Genomic DNA, 23,820 nt, shown 5'->3' on the forward strand with positions numbered 1-23,820 from the left:
ATTGCCATAATGTATCTCCATACATTTTGGGTTTTTTTTTGGGGGGGGGTTTGGTCGTGGGGCCTGAACTCTGGACCTGGGCGCTGTCCATCAGTTCTGCAGCTCAAGGCCAACACTCTACCACTTGGAGCCACAGCGCCACTTCTGGCTTTTTTCTTTTTGCTTATGTGGTGCTGAGGAATGGAACCCAGGGCCTCATGCATGCAAGGCAAGCACTCTACCACTGAGCCACCTTCCCACTCCCTCTCCATACACTTTTTTTTTTGGCAGTTATGAGGCTTGAACTCTGGGCCTGGGCGCTGTAACTCAGCTCTTCAGCTCAAGGCGAGCGCTCTACCACTGGAGCCACAACGTCACTTCCTGTTTTCTAGAGTTTTACTGGAGATAGGAGTCTCACGGTTTCTCCTGCTCGAGCTGACTTTGAACTGCGATCCTCAGATCTCAGCCTCCTGAGTTCTCCATACATTTTTTTTTTTTTTTTTTTGGCAGTTATGAGGCTTGAACTCTGGGCCTGGGCGCTGTAACTCAGCTCTTCAGCTCAAGGCGAGCGCTCTACCACTTGAGCTATAGCGCCACTTCTGGTTTTCTAGTGGTTTATTGGAGATAGGAGTCTCACGGTCTTTCCTGCCCAGGCTGGCTTTGAACCTCGATTCTCAGATCTCAGCCTCCTGAGTAGCTAGGATTACAGGCGTGAGCCACCGGCGCCCGGCTTCTCCATACATTTTGAAGTAAACAACTGTTAACTGTATAAATTGCCTACCAGGAGCTACCATATAAATTAAAAAAAATATATTTGTGTGCCAGTCTTGGGCTTGAACTTGGGGCCTGGGCACTGTCCTTGAGCTTTTTTTACTCAAGGCTTTACCATTTGAGCCACAGCTCCACTCAGCATTTTGGTGGTTAATGAATTTTCCTGTCAATGCTGGCTTTGAACTGTGATCCTCAGATCTCAGCCTTCTGATACCTGGGATTGCAGGCAGCCACCAGCACTGGGCTAAAATGCATATTTTTATTTTTTTATTATTTTGCAAGTCCTGGGGCTTGAAATCAGGGCCTGGGCACAGTCCTAGCATTCTACCACTTGAACCACAGCACCATTTCCGGCTTTTTCTGTTTATGTTTATGTACTGAGGAATTGAACCCAGGGCTTCATGCATGCTAGGCAAGCAATCTACCACTAAGCCACATTCCCAGTCCTAAAACATGTATTTTTATAATACCCAAGACAGTAATTTGGGATAGTGTGACATCTAAGTCCAGGATTCAAGAGCTGTTTCTACTGAGAAATATACCAAAACTAACATTAGGTTACATCTCAGCTAGACCTTTTTAACCTTAACAACTTGAAAAACAGTCACCAGAGATTTAGCATTTTGTGGTTTAGGAGAAGATTACATCAGTGGGTCAGAATATGTAATATATATATATATACACATATATGATATTATATAAATGTATACTGATTATTAGACAGTTAGTTTTTGCTATTTTGTAAGTTGTAATTTTATACTTACCAAAAAAGTAGAATACATAAGTCCAATTCATATAGTAGCAAATTAGTCCAGAAAGAGGAAGTGAAACTACTGTTCCAAGCTGCGCTCCTAGAAAATATAAGATGATAAATTGTGGAGGAAGATGAACAAAGGAGGCGCAGACCTATTGCTACAGAGGATTGGAACAGCTGATGAAGAACAGAAAGACCTACTAAAATCTGAAGGAGCTGCAACCGTCACAGGTACTAAATATATGAAACATATACATTAGTATAGTTACATTAGTTCTGTTGGTGAGTTCTAATATGAAACAGGATGTAAATATGTCTGTGAATGCCTGCTATCCCGAGGCACTCGATATTACAAGTCCAGGAGCCTGGGGAAAGGTTCAAGGCTGGTCTGTAAAACTGATAAACAGAGCCTGATATAGCAATCTGGCTGAAATACAAAGGAAGCTTTATGGTAATCTTCCTTGATATGATAAATAATTGCCTCAGATAAATAAAAGAATAAAATACATTTTAACTATCAGAGACATTTTAGTAAATGCAATGGGAGCTAAACTGATGGATGAGTCATGATTTCTGATTTCAAGTTTTAGTCCATGTTAAAGACAAAAATAAACCAGCAATTATAACAAGTTAGGAAGTGTTAAGAATCACAGAAGGCAGGGTACTGGGCTCATGCCTGTAATCCTATTTATTCAGGAGGCTGAGACCTGGAGGATGATGAAGGTTTAACACCAGCCAGGGCAGGAAAGTTTATGACACCTTTTGATGCCCTCAGACTGTTACCAAGAAAAAAGATGATGGCATGGCTCAATGATAGAGTACCTTCCTAGCAGCCATGAGGTTCTGAGTTCAAACCCCAGTCCCCCCCACCAAAAAAAAAAAAAGTCAAAGAGCATCACAGAATTAATATAGGAGACATTATCTCTGATATTCAGAAGTGAGGAAATGATACATAGGAGCAACTAGACTTTGAAAAAGGTATGGTTCATAGAAACAAAGAGGGAAAAAGGGCCTGACAGGATGAGTAACAGAGTAGCAGTAGGAAAGCAGAGTGGGTCTGAGTATTTCACTCTGGGGGAAGGAAAAAGACAGAAGATAAAGCTAGAAAAATAGGTTGGTTTTGAAGTACTAACCCCATGTCAGGCACTGTGTGCAAGCTCCAGGCTAGCTGCAATAAAGGAGCAAAAACTAAGCATTCTTTTTTTTTGGTTGATCATAGGGCTTGAACTCTGGGTCTGGGCACTGTCCCTGAGCTCTTCGGTTCAAGGCTGGCACTCTACCACTCCAGCCACAGCACCGATTTTCTGGTGGTTAAATGGAGATAAGAGTCTCACAGGGCTGGGAAGTGGCTCAGTGGTAGAGTGCTTGCCTTGCATGCATGAGGCCCTGGGTTCGATTCCTCAGTACCACATAAGCAAAAAGAAGAAAGCTGGGAAGTGGCGCTGTGACTCAAGTGGTAGAGTGCTAGCCTTGAGCTGAAGAGCTGAGGGACAGTGCCCAGGCCCAGAGTTCAGGCCCCATGACTGGACCCCCCCCCCAAAAAAAAAAAAAAAGTCTCACAGACTTTTTCTTACTGTGCTAGCTTTAAACCACGATCCTCAGATCTCAGCCTCCTGAGTAGCTAGGATTACAGGAGTGAACCAACAGTGCTTGGCAGACTCAGCAATTTTGAACCCTTGAGATTCAGACTTTATTCCAGGTAAAGGGGAACCAGACACAGATCCTGTTAGAGAACTTATCATCAGATTTCTCACATCAACTCACAGGAGCAAAAATAGTCTTAAAATGTAAATTGAGTGGGGCCTGGAGGCTCATGTCTGTAATCCTAGCTACTCAGGAGGCTGAGATCTGAGGATCAAGGTTCAAAGCCAGCCTGGGCAGGAAAGTCCATGAGACTCTTACCTCCAATAAACCACTCAGAAAACCAGAAGTAGTGCTGTGGCTCAAGTGGTAGAGCACTGGCCTGGAGCTGAGCAGCAGTGCCTAGGCCCAGAGTTCAAGCCCAACAACCACCACCACCACCAACAAAAAATGTAAATTGAGCCAGGTACTGGTGGCTAATGCCTGTAATCCTAGCTACTCAAGACACACTGGTTTTAGGATCCTGGTTTAAAGCCAGCCCAGGCAGGAAAGTCTATGAGACTTGTTTCTAATTAACCACTAAAAAGCTGGAAGCAGAGCTATGGTTCAAGTGATAGAGAAACAAGCCTTGTGGAAGATCAAGTTGAAGACAAATCTGGCTTATAATTTGAGACAGTCCCAACAAAACCCAAAAAGTCACTACAAAAACAACTACAACAACAAAACCTCTCCTAATGTTTATCCCTTATATAGCAGGAGGCAAGGAATCTTCAATCCAGTCTATAGGATCTGGCTTTGTTTATTTCTGAATCTTTTATCTTCTGCCATTATCCTCTTTATTCATTATCTTCTTCTAGCTACCCAAAGTGGTTTTCTTTGAAAAAGTTTGAACTCTTAGCCCAGCACCTGTAATCCTAACTACTCAGGAGGCTGAGATCTGAAGATTGTGGTTCAAAGCCAGCCTGGGCAGGAAAGTCCAGTGAGACTCTTCTCTCCAATTAACCACCAGAAAACTGGAAGTGGTGCTGTGGCTCAAGTGGTAGAGTACTAGCCTTGAGCTGAAGAGCTCAGGGACAGTGCCCAGGCCCAGAGTTCAGGCTCCATGCCGGAAAAACAAAGTAAAGCAAAAAACCCCCCACAAAAACAACCCTTTGCATTTTTATGTTATTTTAAGAGTTCTAATGTCTTAGGACACTGAGAGTCCTTGGATATGAGAATCATTGTACATGATATTCTGGCCAGCTGGATTGATCTTCTCTCTGCTCTTTGCATGACTGATTTGTGTTCTTCCTTCAGATGATAACTTAAAAGTCACCACAGACAGGCCTTTTCCAATCACTGTAATTAAAATCAGTCATGTGCAATAGAGGCCTGAGGCTGGCCTATGCCTGTAATCCTAGCTACTTGGGAGGATGAGAGAGGGAGAAGGCTGGAGGCCACCCTGGGCATAAAAAGTTTGTGATGCCCTCTTCTCAACCCAGAGCCCAGTGTGGTGGCACATGTCTATTATGCAAGCTGTGCAGAAGGCTGATATTGGGAGGAACATGGCTCCAGGCCAGTCTAGGCATAAAACTCTTCCAGATCTCATCTCAACAGAAGAGACTAGGGCTTAGTAGACTATGTCTGACTTCCCAGTTTTGGTGAAGAAGAACTATGGAGGACTATGGTCTAGGCATGTGCCTGGACAGAAGTGAGGCCCTGTCTCAAAAATAACCAATGCTAGGCTGGAGGTATGGCTCAGTAAGAGTGATTGTGTAGCAAGTGCAAGGTCCTGAGCTCACATTACAGTAAACAAATTATTAAATAAACAAGAGGGGCCCAAAACAGGGCTGGAAGTATGGCTCAACCTAGAGAGACTGCTTAGCACATGTATGACCCAAAGTTTAACCCCAGTACTGCTTTCCTCTATCTCCACCCCTTTAGTTAGGTAGAGTTGGGCATAGTGGTATATGTCAGTAATCCTAGCATTTGGGAGGCTGAGGAACAGAGGCTTTGAGTTGGAGGCCAGACTGGCTACACAGTGAGTCTTAACCTGGGTTACATATTTAGACTTCTCTTTAAAAGAAAACAAACAAAAAAAAATATACTTCTCCTCCAAGGAAAAACAAAACAAACAAACAAAAATTAGTCAAGTAGAAATGTTTCCAGGGGCTGGGAAGGTTGCTCAGTGGTAGAGCACTTGCCTTGTATGCATGAGGCCCTGGGTTCCATTCCTTAGCACCACATAGCAAAAAGAAAAAAGCTGGAAGTGGTGCTGTGGCTCAAGTGGTAGAGCACTAGCCTTGAGCCGAAGAGCTGAGGGATAGCACCCAGGCCCAGAGTTCAGGCCCGAAGACTGGACTTCCCTCCCCCCCCCAAAAAAAAAAAAAAAAAAGAAATGTTTCCATTCACGAACTAGAAGGCTGTAAATTCTTATGTAATCTAGTAAAATTATAATTCACATGTAGAAAACTCATGTTTGGGACTGGGAAGACATTTTTTAGACCTCTAATTGCTCCAAATCTATCTACTACAGAGATAATGAGGACTGGGAAGGTGACTCAGTGGTAGAGTGCTTGCCTTGCATGCATGAAGCCCTGGGTTCGATTCCTCAGCACCACATTTCCAGAAAAGGCTGAAAGAGGCACTGTAGTTCAAGTGGTAGCGCACTATCCTTGAGCTGAAGAGCTTAGGGACAGTGCCCAGGCCCAGAGTTCAAGCCCCACGACTGACAAAAAAAAAGGAAAAAAGAAAAAAAGAAAGAAAACTCATGTTTTCTCACCTGTAGCTCAAAATGATGACAAATTAATGAGCAGAAAAAAGGCCCATGAACAGAAGTGTAGAGAGCTGAAGGATACGTTCATTCCATAATCAAATTAGAAGAAGTCAAAATTAAAGGAAAAAAAGTGCTCAATTCTTCCCTCCCTTTAAAAACAGCATTCTTAGTCTGGGATGTAGTTCAGTGGCAAAGCACTTGCCTAGCAAGTGTAACATCCTGGGTTCAATCCTAAATACAAAAAGACATAAAAAAAAGGAAAAACAAAACCCAGCATTCTTTATATCTACCATTTGAAGAAATAACATACTTGGTAATAAAATGATGGCAGATTGGGAAAATGATACTAGGCAATTAAGACACATTACTGTATGCTGTTGAGTCAGAAAAAAGATGAACAATGGTGGTTTCAAGCCTGTAATCCTAGCTACTCAGGAGGCTGAGATCTGAGGGTCACAGTTCAAATCAAGCCTTGGGTAGGAAAGTCTGTGACTTTTTTTTTTTTTTTTTTAAATTTTGTTTTTGGGTCCAGTCGTGGGAGTTGAACTCTGGGCCTGGGTGCTATCCCTCAGCTCTTCAGCTCAAGGCTAGCGCTCTACCACTTGAGCCACAGCGCCACTTCTGGCTTTTTTTTTTTTTTTTGTCATTTGTGGGGCTTGAACTCAGGGCCTGGCACTGACCCTGAGCTCTTTTTTGCTCAAGGCTAGCACTCTACCATTTTGAGCCACAGTGTCGCTAGCACTCTACCTAAGCTGTGGTTCTGCTCGAGCCACAGCGCCACTTCTGGCTTTTTCTGTTTATGTGGTTCTAAGGAATTGAACCCAGGGCCTCATGCATGCTAGGCAAGCACTCTACCACTGAGCCACCTTCCCAGCCCGACCACTTCTGGCTTTTTTCTTTTTGCTTATGTGGTGCTGAGGAATGGAACCCAGGGCCTCATGCATGCAAGGCAAGCACTCTACCACTGAGCCACCTTCCCAGCCCAAGTCTGTGACTCTTATCCCTAATTAACCACCAAAAAGTTGGAAGTGAGTCAAGTGGTAGTCAACTGGAAGGAGTGAGTCAAGTAGTAGCCACAACCTTGGGTGAAAAAGCTACAGGACAGCATCCAGGCTGAATTCAAACCTATTACCAGCACACACACACACACACACACACAAAGAAAGTTGAATAATGAAGTTATACCTTTTAAAACTTATTTTCTTCCAAGGAAGTCAGCCAATATTCCATGATTCTGGCATGAAGACACTGATTTTTCTTCCAATGTTGGTTTATATATAAAATATATTATAGTAAAAATCTTCTAAGAATAGTTACCTTACCGGCATATGAAATGCTAAGAAGCTTGCTTCTTTCAAGAGGCGGAGCCCAAGAGGACCACATGGCATGCATGGCTGGAAATGTAACGCCCTAAAGAGGGGGGAAAATATTTCTAATGAAATACAAGCAAGTTTTGCTATAATTTAAATCAACTATTTTGTTACAATATAATTTCTGGATAAAAACCAAATCAGAGCTGGTGGCTCACACCTGTAATCCTAGCTACTTAGGAGGCTAAGATCTGTGGGTCATGGTTCAAAACCAGCCCAGGTAGGACAGTCTGTGAGACTCTTATCTCTGCTTAACCACTAAAAAGCTGAAAATAGAGCTGTAGCTGAAATGGTAGTGCTAGCCTTAAGCAAAAAATTGAAAGCACACAAGATCCTGGGTTCAAGCCCCACTACTGATACAAAAAGAAAAAGAAGGAAGGAAGGAAAGGAAAAAAGGATTCAGTTAGAGTATTAATGTGTAGTGGTTCCCTTAATGATAGCTTTGTGGATGCCAATTACTGATCTGCAGATGTAATGGAACACAGAGGAAAAGGGGCCCGCAAAGACTTGATAGATGAGGAGACACCATAGGACAGGAAGACAGAATGGATTTGATACATTCAAATCTACAGATTCATAGTATTGGCCACTTCTTAGCTGTGTAACTTTAGAATTGTTAAAATCCTTAAATATCAGTTGCTTCAACTGTAAAAAGGCAGGTAAGATTCTACCTTGCCTAATTATTATAAAGATCAGTCAGGAGCAGGGCTCATGCCTATATTCCCAGCTACTCAGGAGGCTGAGATCTGAGGATTGAGGTTCAAAACAGCCTGGGGAGGAAATTCCATGAGACTATTGATCTCCAATAAGCCACCAGAAAACTGGAAGTGGTGCTGTGGCTAAAGTGGTAGTGTACTAGCCTTGATTTGAAGAGCTGAAGGACAGCACTCAGCCCAGAGTTCAAGCCCAGATTGGTAAAAAAAAAAAAAAAAAAAAAAAAAATCAAGGGACCATTCTCATTCTAGAGATGTTCAGTTAGCAGTCTATTAAAAAAGTATCTTAGGCTAGGAATATAGCTGAGTGGTATAGTGCTTGCTTAGCATGCATGAAGCCCTGGGTTCAATTCCTTAGTACCACATAAACAGAAAAAAGCTGAAGTGGCACTGTGGCTCAAGTGGTAGAGTGCTAGACTTGAGCAAAAGAAGCTTAGAGACAGTGCCCAAGCTCTGAGTTCAAGCCAGGACTGGCCAAAAAAAAAAAGAAAAAAAGTATATTCTTTTCCTATCACAACTTAATAGAGTGAAAAGTAAGTGCCTTAATAATTTGTACGTTTTACTGATCCTTTCAAAAACAAAAAGGAAGCTGGGTGCTGGTGGCTCACAACTATAATTTTAGCTATTTTGGAAGTGAGACTGGGCAGGAAAGTCTATGGGACTCTCATCTCTACTTAACCACCAAAAAAGCCTGAAGCTGTGGCCTAAGTAGTAGAGCACCAATTTTGAGCAAAAAAGCTAAGGCACAGCACCCAGGCCCCAAGTTCAAGCTGCAGGGCTGGCACCAAAAATAAATAAATAAATAAAAATAGAAATACTGGGCTGGGAAGTGGTTTAGTGCTTGCCTAGTATGCACGAAGTCTTGGGTTCGATTCCTCAGTACCACATAAACAGAAAAAGCCAGAAGTGGTGCTGGGGCTCAAGCGGTAGAGTGTCAACCTTAAGCAAATGAAGCTTAGGGACAGTGCCCATGAACTGAGTTCAAGCCCCAGGACTGGCCAAAAAAAAAGGGGGCACTGGGAAGGTGGTAGAGTGCTTATCTTGCATGCATGAAGCCCTAGGTTTGACTCCTTAGTACCACATAAATAGAAAAAGCTGGAAGTGGCACTGTGGCTCAAGAGGTAGAACACTAGCCTTGAGGTGAAGAGCTCAGGGACAATGCCCAGGCCCAGAGTTCAAGCCCCATGACTGACCAAAAAGAAAAAAAATGTGGAAAAAGAAAAATACTAAGGAATACTGCAAATTAACGAATAATTATAAAGAAATTATGCTGTGGACATGCTGGTCTAAACCTTGGAGTAATGTAGGTATATTTATAGTAAATCAGATAGGAAGGATGGACGATGCTGACCTCAGTTTGTGGATGAAGCATGTAATACATATGGGAAAAATGGCGAAAGCTGAGAGAACCTCTGTGTAAACACAACTTCAATTCTAGTTAGAAAAAAAATAGTCACCTGTGATGACAGCAGTGATACAAACAGTAAGCTATAATGTTAAAAACAAGTTTCACAAACAGGAAGCTACAATATGAGAATACATTAATACTTGGATCAAAGAAAAATAAAGTACAAAGCCGGGCACTGGTGGCTCAAACCTGTAATCCTAGCTACTCAGGAGGCTGAGATCTGAGGATCATAGTTCAAAGCCAGCCCGGGCAGCAAAGTCCGTGAGACTCTTATATCCAATAAACCACTAGAAAACCAGAGTGGTGCTGTGGCTCAAGTGGTAGAGCGCTCACCTTGAGCTGAAGAGTGAAGGTACAGTGCCTAAGCACAGAGTTCAAGCTCCATGACCATCAAAAACAACAACAAAAACAAATACATTTTATTCTCGCAATGAGAATAACCTGGTAATAGAGGGATACTTTTTATTTTGTAATTGGGAAAGGTTTAGTTAATAGACCTTTATTGATAAGGACAAAATAAGAACTTTTGGATGCAACTGGGTGCCCATGGTTCATGCCTGTAATCCTGGCTATTCAGGAGCCTGCTATTTAAGGATCATGGTTCAAAGCCAGGCTGGCCAGGAAAGTCTGAGAGTCAACTTGCAAAAGGCTGGAAGTGGCTTAAGTGGTAGAGTGTTAGTCTTCAGTGAAAAAGCTAAGGAACAGCACCCATGCACTGAGTTTAGTTCAAGCCCTTAGGCACATCAAAACAAAGCAAGAACACTTAAGTGAATGATAAAACTTTAAAGCACTGAGTATCACTGCTGTATTTGTTCATCCATTTTCCTCCTTTTCTGTATTTTCCTTACCCTAGCCAAAACAGATAATGAACAAACAAGGCAAAATGAAAACAAAATCAACAAAGAAAAAATCTTGTTTCCATTTCCTGGAGTTCATTTCGCTAAACATTTTGTATGATCAGATGCATAGGCATTGTGCCTTTGTGTTCCTTAACTAAGAGCATCTTCCTTTGGTCTCACTGTGTGTGCAAATCTAGAGTCCTGTATAATTTATCATGTCCCAGCATATTTTAGATCTAGCTTCTGCATCCTTTTCTTTCTTTCTTTCTTTCTTTTTTTTGTAGGTCGTGGAGCTTGAACTCTGGGCCTGGGTGCTATCTGCGCTCTTCAGCTCTAGGTCAGCGCTCTACCGCTTGAGCCACAGCGCCACTTCTAGTTTCTAGTGGTTTATTAGAGATTAGAGTCTCACAGACTTTCCTGCCCAGGCTGGCTTTGAACCGAGATCCTCAGATCTCAGCCTCCTGAGTAGCTAGAATTACAGGCGTGAGCCACAAACCAGTTTGCATCCTCTTTTCTTTTCTTTTTTGGCCAGTCCTGGGGCTTGAACTCAGGGCCTGGGTACTGTCCTTGAGCTTCTTTTGCTCAAGACTAGCACTCTACCAGTTGAGCTAGAGCGCCCCTTCCAGCTTTCTCTGTTTATGTGGTACTTAGGAATTGAATCCAGGGCTTTATGCATACTACGGAAGCACTTTACCCACTAAGTCACATTAACAGCCCCCCTTTAAAATTTTTATTTGGAGTGAAAGTCTCATTAAGCTGCCTCATGTAGCTTAGGTAGTACTCTAGCTTGAGATCTTCTGGCTTGAGGCACCCAACCATCTAGGATTACAGTCTTGCACTACCATGCCCAGCTTTATTCCAATTTTTAAAACAATGGAATTCAGGCATAGTAATTAGGACTTATCCTAAATTTTATTGTTAGAATTATTACTTAATCTATGATTTTCTGCCTGCAGCTGATGTTCTTTCCCACATAAGACAATACCATCCAATGTGAACTTCATGCTACATGTCAGAATTAGAAATCACCATGCTTGAGTTAAGGAAATAAAGACAGCAAAGTTAAACCAATGTCTAGTTTTCATAGGGTACCATTAAAAGTTACAAATAAAAAGAGATCATTACTTAAAGATGTAGAACATAAAAGTGGGGGAAAAAAGAAATACTGGAATTAAACAACTTCAAAATAGGGCTAGGGGTATAGTTCAGTGGTAGAGTGCTTACTTAGTATGCACAAGGCCCTAGGTTTGGGCCCCAGTACTTACATTGAAACAAAAACAATTATAAAAATATTAAAAATGATAAACATCTAAGAAAGAAAAAGACAAAAAATTGTAATAATAATGTCCGTGTGTGGTCATGCGTTTGTGCATGCTGGTACTGGGGCTCAAACTCAGGGCCTGAGCACTGTCCCTTAGCTTTTTTGCTCAAGGCCAGTACTCTACCACTTGAGTCACAGCTTTGCTTTTGGCCCTTTGCTGGTTAACTGGAGATAAGTGTCTACAAACTTTCCTGCCTGGACTGGCTTCAAACTTGGATCCTCAGATCTCAGCTGAGTAGCTAGATCTCCTGAGTAGCTAGGATTACAGACCAGACTCACTGGCATTGAGCAATAGTAATTCTTTTTTTTTTTTTTTTCTTTTTTTGTCGGTTGTGGGGCTTGAACTCTGGGCTTGGGTGCTGTCCCTGCGCTCTTCAGCTCAAGGTGAACTATCTACATTTTGAGCCACAGCACCACTTCTGGTTTTCTAGTGGTTTATTGGAGATAAAGAGTCTCATGGACTTTCCTGCCCGGGCTGTCTTGGAACCGAGATCCTCAGATCTCAGCCTCCTGAGCAGCTAGGATTACAGGCATGAGCCACTGGTGCCCGGCTAGCAATAGTAATTTTTTTTTTTTGGGTCCCGTTGTGGGGACAGAACTCTGGGCCTAGGTGCTGTCTCTCAGCTTAAGGCTGAAGACTAGCACTCTATCACTTGAGCCATAGCGCCACTTCCGGCTTTTTTCTTTTTGCTTATGTGGTGCTGAGGAATCGAACTCAGGGCCTCATGCATGCAAGGCAAGTGTTCTACCACTGAGCCACCTTCCCAGCCCCAGCAATAGTAATTCTTATAGCAGAAATATCCAGAAGAATAAGAAATAAATTTGGATAGTTGTTATATGAAATCATGAAAGGAGAAATGATAAAGAGGATGTTCTGTACATAACAAATCTAAAGGTAAAATAAAGCAACTCAACAGCCTATTGGGTAAAATGTGGCAAAAGTACAAGAGAGAGATAAGTATAGCCTACATTCACTGGTGTGTGTGTGTGTGTTGGTCCTGGGGCTTAAACTCAGGGCTTGGATACTGTCCCTGAGCTTTTGTTTTCAAGGCTAGTGCTCTAGCACTTGATCCATACCTCCCCTTCTGGCTTTTTGGTGTTTAGTTTGAGATAAGAATCTTAGGGATGGGCTGGGAAGGTGGCTCAGTGGTAGAGCGCTTACCTTGCATGCATGAGGCCCTGGGTTCGATTCCTCAGCACCACATAAGCAAAAAGAAAAAAGCTGGAAGTGGCGCTGTGGCTCAGGTGGTAGAGCGCTAGCCTTGAGTTGAAGAGCTGAGGGACAGCGCCTAGGCCCAGAGTTCAAGCCCCATGACCAGAGGCCCCCCCCCCCCCCCCAAAAAAAAGAGTCTTAGGGACTTTTCTTGCCTAGGGTAGCTTCAAACTACAATCCAGTGGTGCCTGGCTTACCTTCACTGTTGTAACAGTGGTTTATTTTCTTATTTCCTAAGATATGAATTATATAGAGTCTGTAAAACATTTTCTGTAGTCTGAGAAAGCTTCTGATTTTGTTGTGTTCTTTAATGGGCTCATCTAGTTTTAGCTAAGATTTGTTCTCAACTGATATTACCCAGTGTTAATTTTTGTTTTATGTTTACACCAAAGAATGGTATTACTTAAAATAAGAGGATAATAAGCCAGGCATTGGTGGCTCACACCTGGAATCCTAGCTACTCAGGAGGCTAAGATATGAGGATCGTGGTTCAAAGCCAGCCCTGGCAGGAAAGTCTGTGAGACTCTTATCTCACCAGAAGTGGTGCTGTGGCTCAAGTGGCAGAGTGCTAGCCTTGAGCTGAAGAGCTGAGGGACAGCGCCCAGGCCCAGAGTTGAAAGCCCCATGACTGGGGAAAAAACAAAAAAATTAAGAGGAGAGAGATTACAGTATAAGATGTAAAAGAAGAGATGAAACAGTTACCTCTCCCAGGCCTTCTAGTGCTCTCAGCACAACCAGGGCTAGAACTCCTAAATCTGCAGCCAGGGGAGTGAACAGGGTGAAGATGGCAGTGCCCAGGATCCCAAATCCCAGCAGCAGTTTCCCGCCTACTCTGCTGGCAGCATATCCTCCAGGAATCTGTGTGATGATGTAGCCATAAAAAAAGGAGCCGAGAATCCATCCTTGAGTTTCTGCATCCCAGTGATACTTTTTACCCTGGAAAATGCAAAAAGAAGTTAAACCTGAGACCTGCCTTTGCGGCTTCCTCCCCTCCTGGCAGGTAACACAAATAGGGAAGCTGGCAACTGCTGTTTTGAATTCTAGTAGGTAGGTGAATTCCTGTAACACAGACATGTAGTTTCTAGAAGTGAGAGGAAAGAACTGAAAAGTTATGCACTTCAGAAAAGCTTGTTATTTTATAAAACTCGACTACAGGATGACCTGATGGGATTTGTGGCAACCCTGACCAAAAGAAACATAAGCTTGATCTAAGGAGGTATTAAATGAGATACTGTACTAAGGCAAGCTTAGGAACCAAACCTAGGCTTAAACCTCACTTTATTATTTATTGGATGGATAATCTGGAAAGACTAAGTAAAACAAGATCTGATACATAGGAAGTGTTCACTTAGTGTTGGCTGTAAACATGAATAAAAAGTTATTTCCTTCTGCCATCTCTCCCTCCCATCTTTTTTTTTCTTCTCCATCCTTCTCTCCCCCCTACCACCTCTTTTTGGTGCTGATCCTGGGGTACTGTTCCTGAGCTCTTTTGCTCAAGGCTAGTGTTCTACCACTTGAGTCACAATTCCACTTCCAGCTTTTTGGCGGTCAACTGGAGATAAGAATCTCACAGAGGACTGGGAAGGTGGCTCAGTGGTAGAAGTGCTTATATCACATGCATGAGGTCCTAGGTTTGATTCCTCAGCATCACATAAACAGAAAAAGCCAGAAGTGGCACTGTGGCTCAAGTGGTAGAGTGCTAACCTAAAAAAAAAAAAAAAAAAAAAAAAAAGAATCTCATGGACTTTCCTGTTGGGCTTGGCTTCAAACTATGATCCTCAGATCTGTTTCCTGGGTAGCTAGGATTACAGGTAGGAGTCACTGGTGCCTGGCAGGACTTCCTTTTAACTAGTGACAATAAGGAATCTGTGGCAGGTCTGAATAGTTGGAGATCTTTAATGCATGAAGCTGTATAACTAGGCCATTATGTTGAGAGTCATTCTTAGATTTCTTTTTACTGCCTATGATGTAGATGAAGTTAAGGGGCTAGATCAATGAAAGGAAAGATACAAAGCAAATCACATTTGTGGAATTTTATATCTAATGAACTATACAGTAGAACCATCCTTAAAGGTAATAGGTTTGGGTGGAGAAATTGGGTATTATATGTCATTCGGCAACATTGTTAATTTAAATACAGCAAGGTAAAACATTCAGTGTGTAACAATGAATTTTATTTGTTTTCCTTTGAGTCTGGGAATTGAATTTGGTATCTGATGCTTTCACTCATTGCTGGCTGGTGCCCTACCATCTGAGCCATACCTCCAACCCCTGCAATACTCAATGCTACAAACATGACCACACATTTATCAATTCCACTATATTTTATTTATTTTTATTTTTTTATTTTTTTGGGTCTGGTCGTGGGGCCTGAACTCTGGGCCTGGGCACAGTCCCTCAGCTCTTCAGCTCAAGGCTAGCACTCTACCACTTGAGCCACAGCGTCACTTCCGGCTTTTTACTTTTTGCTTATGTGGTGCTGAAGAATGGAACCCAGAGCCTCAGGCATGCAAGGCAAGTGCTCTACCACTGAGCCACCTTCCCAGCCCTATCAATTCCACTATAACATGAGGCAGATAAAATGATTTAAGAAGCTCACATTAGGTATATATAATGTTGGAAAAGAATGTCCTAAGAAATTTACCAATTTTCATTTTCCAGCCTGCAGCTAAAATTATCTAAATTGTCCAGCAACTGTAACTGTGTAATTGAATCATGCTAGTAAATAATACTAGTACTATTAGTAACTATTTATAGGGCTGGGAAGATGGCTCAGTGGTAGAGTGCTTGCCTTGCATTCATGAGGCCCTGGGTTTGATTCCTCAGCATCACATAAACAGAAAAAGCTGGAAGTAGTGCTGTGGATTAAGTGGTAGAACACTAGCTTTGAGCTGAAGAGCTGAGGGGCAGCAACCAAGCCCAGAGTTTAGGCCCCACCACCGACAAAAAACAAAAACTACTTATAGCAATATTTAAAGCAATCAAATTGTGTGATAGGCCAAACAAGTTCTTTTCCAGAGTCTCTTCAGATCTGCTAAGAACAACAGTATCTATAGTTGCAAATTACTATTCAACCAGTTCCTGAGGAAAATACTAAAATTCATAGTTCATGCAGAAATAATGTTTCCTTTGCTGTCAGCCAAGAAAATATTTTTTACTTGGAAATATTTTATGATTAATCAAGATGGTTTGATTAAAGGGTAGCACGTACCGTTTGGTTGTGAAGACCTTTTATCATAGCACTGTGTTCAGCACACTCCTGGGAAGTTCGATTATCTACTGTGGTTGTGTTTGAATCTACCATATCCACCAATGCAACACTCAGATTCACACGTAATGCATAGAGAACGAAGAAACCCAAAAAAGACAAAACCGCTAAGTTGTAACGAGCAGAGCAGCATACTGGGGCTGAAATAAAGACCCGGGAGAAAAATTCAATTCAAAGAGTAAATTAGATGATGTCTGTATTATAAAAAGGTCATTAAATTTTTAAAAAAATCAGTTGTGGGGCTTGAACTCTGGGCCTGGGCACTGTCCCTCAGCTCTTCAGGTCAAGGCTAGCAGTCTACCACTTGAGCCACAGTGCCTCTTCTGGTTTTCTGAGTGGTTAATTGGAGATAAGAGTCTCATGGAGGGCTGGGAAGGTGGCTCAGTGGTAGAGCGCTTGCCTTGCATGCATGAAGCCCTGGGTTCGATTCCTCAGCACCACATAAGCAGAAAAAGCCAGACGTGGCGCTGTGGCTCAAGTGGTAGAGCGCTAGCCTTGAGCTGAAGAGCTGAGGGACAGTGTCCAGGCCCAGAGTTCAGGCCCCACGACCGACAAAAATAAAATTGTCTCACAGACTTTAAAAAAAAAAAAAAAAAAAGAGTCTCATGGAATTTCCTGTCTATGCTGCCTTTGAACCATGATCCTCAGATCTCAGCCTCCTGAGTAGCTAGGATTGATTACAGGCGTGAGCCACAGGTACCCGACCATTAAAAAATTTTAATTATTAGTATAAAGGTGATATATAAAAGTTACATAAGTCAGGTAAAGAGTACATTTCTTGGGGGGAAACCAATGCAACAGCAATACTTATAAGACAATATGTTGGACATGATCTGTACAATATGGGGAGATTAGGAGGGTAATGGGAGAAAAATGAGGGAGAGGGAAACAAGTTTGACAAGATGTGTACTTATTACTTATGTAACTGTAACCCTTCTATATATCACCTTGACAAAAAAAAAAAAAGTACATTTCTTGGGCTGGGAATGTGGCTTAGTGGTAGAGTGCTTGCCTAGCATTAATGAAGCCCTGGGTTCTGATTACTCGGTATCACATAAGCAGAAAAAGATGGAAGTGGTGCTGTGGCTCAAGTGGTAGAGTGCTGTGAGCAAAAGAAGCTTAGGGACAGTGCCCAGGCCCTAAATTCAAGCCCCAGGACTAGCCAAAAAGATGGAGGCGGGAGTGGGGGGAAGAGGAGGAAAGAGAGAGATGGAGAGAGGGAGAGAAGGAAAGAGCATTTTTTCTTTCTTTTTTTTTGGGAGGGGATTCCACATGAGAAGTGAACTTCTTATTTATTTATTTTTGCCAATCCTGGGGCTTAAACTCAGGGCCTGGGCACTGTCCCTGAGCTTCTTTTGCTTAAGACTAGCACTTTACCACTTGAGCCACAGCATCACTTCCATTTTTTTCTGTTAATATGGTTCATTAGGGCTTCATTCGTGCTAGACAAGCACTCTACCACTAAGCCACATTCCCAGTCCTGAACTTCTCTTTTATTTTACATGATTTTTTTTATTGTTATTATAAAGGTCATGCACAGAGGATTACAGTTACATAAGTCAGATAATTCTTTTTGGACAATGTCATTCCTCCCCTTGTTCTTTCTCAGTTTTTCCCTCCCATCCCTACCCACAGGTTATATAGTTCATTTTCAACACAGTGTCTAGTGAGTACCACTGCTGCATTTGTTTACCCTTTGTCCTTCCAATTCTGTGAAAAGGCCAGTTATTAAAATAAGCACAAAGACAAATTAAGAGACATGAAGATTTTCTGATTAAGCATATCTGAAATGATTTGTCAAAGGGAATTTGTTCTCTGTATCAAGTTTTGATATACATGTAAGAGCCTGAATTGTAAGACAGTCCATTAAGACAGGCAGAGTAGAGCGAGGTGCCTGTGACTCACACCTGTATTCCTACTTAAGAGGTTAAGATCTGAGGATCACGGTTCAAAGCCAGCCTGGGCAGAAAAGTTCCTGTGAGACCCTCTATCTTCAATTAAACACTCAAAACTGGAAGTGACACTGTGGCTCAAGTAGTAGAGAGCTAGGCTTGAGCACAAAAAGGCTCAGGCAGAGCAACCAAGCGCTGAATTCAAGCCCCGCAACTGCAACCACTGCAACCACCACCACCACCAAGACAGATACAATAATAGCATTATTGACTTTTCTCAGAAAAATAAAAATCTTTGTGCCATATTCAAATTGAACTCCTAACCCCAGTCTGCTGGCCAAAGTAATGCATGAGAAGAACAGGAAGGGTGTTTACCAGCATCACCATTCTAAGAAACCTATATAACACATGGTCAGTCACGGCATAGCAGGCACTCCACTGGTCATGGGTTAGAAGCTATCTCATTGCAAAGGTAGCATGGCAAAACAACAAGCAAGCAACCAACCAAACAAAAAAACAGAGAAAGAAGCCACGTAGTGGTATAATCCTAGGTATACTCAGGAGGCTAAGATATGAGGTTTGTGGTTCAAAGTCTGAGCAAGCAAGAAAGTTCTGAGACTCTTATCTGCAATTAACAACCAAAAAGCCAGAAGTGGAGCTGTGGAGCACTTGCCTTGAGTAACAAAGCTCAGAGGTAGTACCCAGGCCCAGCACACATATACAGGAAAAAACAAAAATACAACTATAGCTTAAGTGGTAGTGTCAGCCTTGACCAAAAAAGCTAAGGGACATCACCTAGGCCCTGAGTTCAAGCCTCAGTAGCAGCACAAAACAAACCAACAACCTCCCCAGAAAACAATTATGGAAGAATAAGGCACAATGTCCCTCTCTCTCTCTTTCTCTCTCTCTGGAGGTACTAGAGTTTGAACTCAGAATGTCCCAACAAAACTCCTCTTGGTAATTTCTTACCTTCATCATCCTCAGTAGCTTGGTTTAAATCAGAAGTCATGATTAATACTTAAGGCTGTCCTAAATGAAATGCATTTAAGAATCCAGAAGAAAACCTGCAGAATCTATGACAGTTGCAGCATCAATGGCAGTTGCTCAGTAGCTGCTTAAAGGGCCCACAGGGAAAAGGGAAATAGAGAAGGCAAGAGTAAGTGGGAGGAAGGAGCACATGAGAAGAAGGTTTGACTCAATTTCACTCTAATCGTAGGCATATGCAAGGATTTTTTTTTCCCCTTCTTTTTTTGAGTTGCAATTGGAGAAGGATGTGTATTTCAGGACACTGAGAGCAATCCAGCTTAGTGATGAGGAGAAATTGGTTAATCTCGGTGTATAAACTTTTAAATATGGTCAAAACTGAGTGGTAAATAATCTGTTTAAAGATACATACACTTGGGCTAGGGGATACATTTTGGTGGTAGAATGCTTACCTACTATTAAGGTTCAATACCTGGTCAGAAAAAAAAAGGTACCTATTTCTTTCTTTCTTTCTTTTTTTTTTTTTTTTTGGCTGTACTGGGCTTTGACTTCAAGGCCTTACACTTTTTTTTTTTCTGTCAGTCAAGGGGCTTGAGCTCTGGGCTTGGGCGCTGTCCCTGCACTCTTCAGCTTAAGGCTAGCGTTCTACCTCTTGAGCCACAGCGCCAGTTCCGGTTTTCTAGTGGTTTACTGGAGATAAGAGTCACATGGACTTTCCTGCCCAGACTGGCTTTGAACTGTGATCCTCAGATCTCAGCCTCCTGAGTAGCTAGGATTACAGGTATGAACCACTGGTGCCTGGCAAGGCCTTATACTTTGAGCCACAGCTCCACTTCTGGTTTTCTGAATGGCTAATTGGAGTAAGAGTCTCACTGGGACTTTTTTGTATGAAATGGTTTTGGACTATGATCCTCAGATCTCAGCCTTCTAAGTAGCTAGGATTATAGATGTGAGCCACTGGCAGCACATTTTCTTTATTGCAGCTGTGTCAGACAGGACATGGATATCTAGATGGGGATGGTGTTATGAGCTTACCCAATATGGGCAACTGAATTGTTATTTTAAATAATTAGGGGAAGAAAAATCCAGATTCATGGCATACCTTTGCTTTGCCAAAATGTTATTTTAAAAGTTCATTATCTTTTTTTTTTTTTTTTTTCTGTTGGTCAGGGGGCCTGAACTCTGGGCCTGGATGCTATCCCTCAGCTCTTCAGCTCAAGGCTAGCGCTCTACCACTTGAGCTACAGCACCACTTCTGGGTTTTTCTGCTTATGTGGTGCTGAGGAATCGAACCCAGGGTCTCATGCATGCAAGGCAAGCGCTCTACCACTGAGCCACCTTCCCAGCCTTCATTATCTCTGTAGTAGATAGGTTTAGAGCAATTAAGAGGTCTGAAAAATGTCTCTTTATAAAACTAGGAGGAAAACAAATTACTCTTACAGTTAAAAAAAGAGTTCATTCCTGCTTCAGCAACAGAGTGACAAAATACAATTTTTAGTTTAAAGAACTTATGGTGGAGAGCCAGGCTCCAGTGGCTCATGCCTGTAATCCTAGCTACTCAGGAGGCAGAGATCTGAGGATCATGGTTCATAGCCAGCCTGGGCAGGAAAGTCCATGTGACTCTTATCTCCAATTAACCACCAGAAAACCAGAAGTGGTGCTGTGGCTCAAGTGGTAGAGTGCTAGCCTTGAGATGAAGAGCTCAGGGGCAGCACCCAGGCTCAGTTCAAGACCCACAACTCACAAAAGCGACAAAAACAAACAACCTTATAGTGGCTAGGTGTAGTGGTACATGTCTATAATTCTAGCACTGGAGGGTGAGACATGGGTTCATGAGTCTGAGGCCAGCCTCAGCTACACATCAAGATTGTCTCAAAAAAAAAAAAAGGCCACTGTTTGCCATATGAAGTTTACTGAGGAGACAAATGTGAATGGATATAGGGAATGTAGATTCAAGGACATCACTTAAGAGATGTTTGTAGCTGTCCAGGTTAAGAAATGAAGATGGCTTAAATTATGATGAAAGCAAAGGCAGTAGAGAGAAGTGGACAGATCTGGTCTAAGTGTTATGTCAGAATTGCCACTTAATCTAAATGCAAGATGAAAGAATAAGAGGAAGGAATAAGTTAGTAACAATGTGCTTACGCAAACAACTTCATGTTATGCTACTTCAACTTGTATTGTCATTTTCCTTTCTGTTCTTTTTCTGAAGTGATGCTTGATTTGGACTATGATATTCTTTGTTTCCTTCCTTCCCTCCCTTCTTCCTTCTTTTTCATTCGTTCTTATCCAAGACTGGGACTACAATCTCTTCTCTCTCTCTCTCCTTCTCCTCTCTTTCTCCCTTCCCTCTCTCTTCGTCCCCCCCTTCCCTGGGGGCTTGAACTCAGGGCCTGGGCACTATGGCTTAAACTTTATTTTCTCAAGACTGAGACCCCTGTGGTTGGAAGCATGGCTCAGTTTATAGAGTGCTAAACAATGAGCAGGTACTAGGTTATAAGTCCCACCAATGGCACTGCCTTCTTTCTTTAAAAAAAAAAATTCTTTTGGGGGACTGGGAAGGTGGCTCAGTGGTAGAGTGCTTGCCTCGCATGCATGAGGCCCTGGGTTCAATTCCTAGCACCATATAAACAGAAAAAGCCAGAAGTGGCACTGTGGCCCAAGTGGTAGAGAACTTGCCTTGAGCTGAAGAGTGCAGGGAGAGTGCCAGGCCCAGAGTTCAAGCCCCACGACTGACAACAACAACAACAACAACAAACAAGTACTACTACTACTACTACTTTTTTGGTGTAGTGCTTGGGTTTGAATATAGGGCCTTGGTCTTGCCAGGAAGGTGCTCTACTACTGAAGCCATGCCTCCAGCCCTATGATGTAATTTTTATATGAATAGGATGTGGGCCTAGAAGCTTGGGATGTAAAGAGAAGTGAGTAAAGGGATTTCAGATTATTAGTGTCATGAGTTAAAAAATTAGAACAAGAAGTAACAGATCAGAAACTTTATGTGTGGGGCAGTCAACAATCAGAAAACAAAAAGTCTACAAAAATATCACAGATACATGACTATGAAGTTTTAAGAAATATTTAAAAAGTTACTAGCTTTATAGTAATGATTACGATTACAAATTTATTTAGCCAGAAAGATTTTATTTCCAGAAAGTGGGAGAGTAAAATGTGCCTGTGAATTTTGACAAGTCTTTGAAATTGATCCAACAAAGCAGGCTTGCATGACCAAGAGAGAACACCCACTGTGTACCCACCACACCAAAATCAAGTTCAAAGGAAAATCATGCTTGCTTAATGAACAGAGCATCAATCAAAATAAACATCAGCTTCTAGAGTGTTCTTTAAACTTCGGTATGTGAAGTGGGTAGAACTGAAAGAACGTGAGCTGATATTGGAGTGAAGTAGTCCTGGGAATGAAAGTCAGCTCTGATTGTGGGTCTTTGCAGAAGTTACTTGATTTTCATTCTTATGATTTTCACTTTTTTTCTGGTCCTGGGGCTTGAACTCGGAGACTGGGTATTGTTCCTGAGCTTCTTTGTGCTCAAGGCTAGCACTCTACCACTTGAGCCACAGCGTCACTTCCAGCTTTTTCTGAGTAGTTGATTGAAGATCAGAGTCTCATGGACTTTTCTTCCTGGGCTGGCAGATCTCAAGTCTCCTGAGTAGCTAGGATTATAGGCAAGAGCCACCAGTGCCCAGCTTCAACTCTATTTTTAATTTAAAAAAATTTAATGATTTTTTTTTTTAATTTTGGTTGGTTGTGGGGCTTCAACTCTGGGCCTGGGCGCTGTCCCTCAGCTCTTCAAGGCCAGTGTTCTACCACTTGAATCACAGAACCACTTCTGGTTTTTTTGTGGTTTATTGCCTGGGCTGGCTTTGAACCTCAATCCTCAGATCTCAGCGTCCTGAGTAGCTAGGATTACAGGCGAGAGCCACTGGTGCCTGGCTGTGAATGAATTTTTTGTGCTGGTACTGGGGCTTCGACACAGGGCTTTTTCTGCTGAAGGCTGACATTCCACCATTTGAGCCACACCTCCATGTCTGGCTTTTTGCTTGTTAATTGGAAATAAGATTCCCACACTTTTCTGCTCAGGCTAGCTTCGAACTGAAACCCTGAAGTCTCACCTCCAGAGTATTAGGATTACAGGTGTGAGCCACTGGCACCTGGGGAACAGTACTCTGTTATGGCAGTTTGAATTCAGGTACTCAAGCTTATTGGCTTGTGAACTTGGCTGTTGCTCTACCAATTTAGTCATGCTTTGAGTCCAGCTTTTTGTCATTTTGACAATAGAGCCTACTAGACTCTTCTGCTCAGGCTGGCTTCCTTGCTTACTTGAGTAGCTAGGATTATACAGGCCCCACCAACATTTTAATCCTTTCTTAAGAGATTAGAAGGTATTTACGGGCTGAGCTTCAAGATGTGTAACTGTAATCCCAGTTAGGAAGGGAGGTAGTACTGGGAAGTGGTGGCTCAGGCCTGTAATCCTAACTACTCAAGAGGCTGAGATCTGAGGATCACAGTTCAAAGCTAGCCAGGGCAGGAAAGCCTGTGAGATTCTATCTCCGATTAGCCACCAGAAAAGTGGAAATGGAGCTGTGGCTTAAGTAGTAGAGGGCTTACCTTGAGCAGAAGAAGTGAGGGACAATGCCCAGGCCCGCCAGAGTTCAAGCCCCATGACCAACAACAACAACTAAAAGAATAAATTAACAAGACTAGCCATGAAATCATAGTTTACATTGAGTACTGGTTAGGTGGAAGTTCATTTCACACTTTTTTTCCATTAAAAAATAAACTTTCCCATAAAAATTGAAGGTCCAAGCCAAGTGCAGTGGCTCATTCCTGTAATCCTATTTAGGAGGCTGAGATCTGGGATAACAATTCAAAGCCAGTCTGATCAAGAAAGTCCTGTGAGACTGTTATCTCCAATTAACCACAAAAAGGTGAAACAGAAGTTGGGCTCAAATGGTA

The 23,820-nt window shown here is 42.4% G+C and overlaps 1 protein-coding gene across 1 annotated transcript in view; it reads right to left on the reverse strand.

The window, feature by feature from the left end:
• The window catches only part of Slc17a5 (solute carrier family 17 member 5), a 53,557-nt gene that overhangs the window by 21,531 nt on the left and 8,206 nt on the right, over nucleotides 1-23,820 (reverse strand). Inside the window, exons 2-5 of the mRNA XM_070012154.1 lie at nucleotides 15,916-16,112; nucleotides 13,407-13,640; nucleotides 7,163-7,250; nucleotides 1,515-1,601 (exon numbers count right to left, since the gene is read on the reverse strand). Of these exons, the coding sequence (XP_069868255.1) occupies nucleotides 1,515-1,601; nucleotides 7,163-7,250; nucleotides 13,407-13,640; nucleotides 15,916-16,112 (606 nt within the window). The remainder of the gene's footprint in view (nucleotides 1-1,514; nucleotides 1,602-7,162; nucleotides 7,251-13,406; nucleotides 13,641-15,915; nucleotides 16,113-23,820) is intronic.

Source organism: Dipodomys merriami, unplaced genomic scaffold (genome assembly GCF_024711535.1).
Source record: "Dipodomys merriami isolate MVZ:Mamm:240054 unplaced genomic scaffold, mDipMer1.0.p SCAF_89, whole genome shotgun sequence".
NCBI lineage: Eukaryota > Metazoa > Chordata > Mammalia > Rodentia > Heteromyidae > Dipodomys > Dipodomys merriami.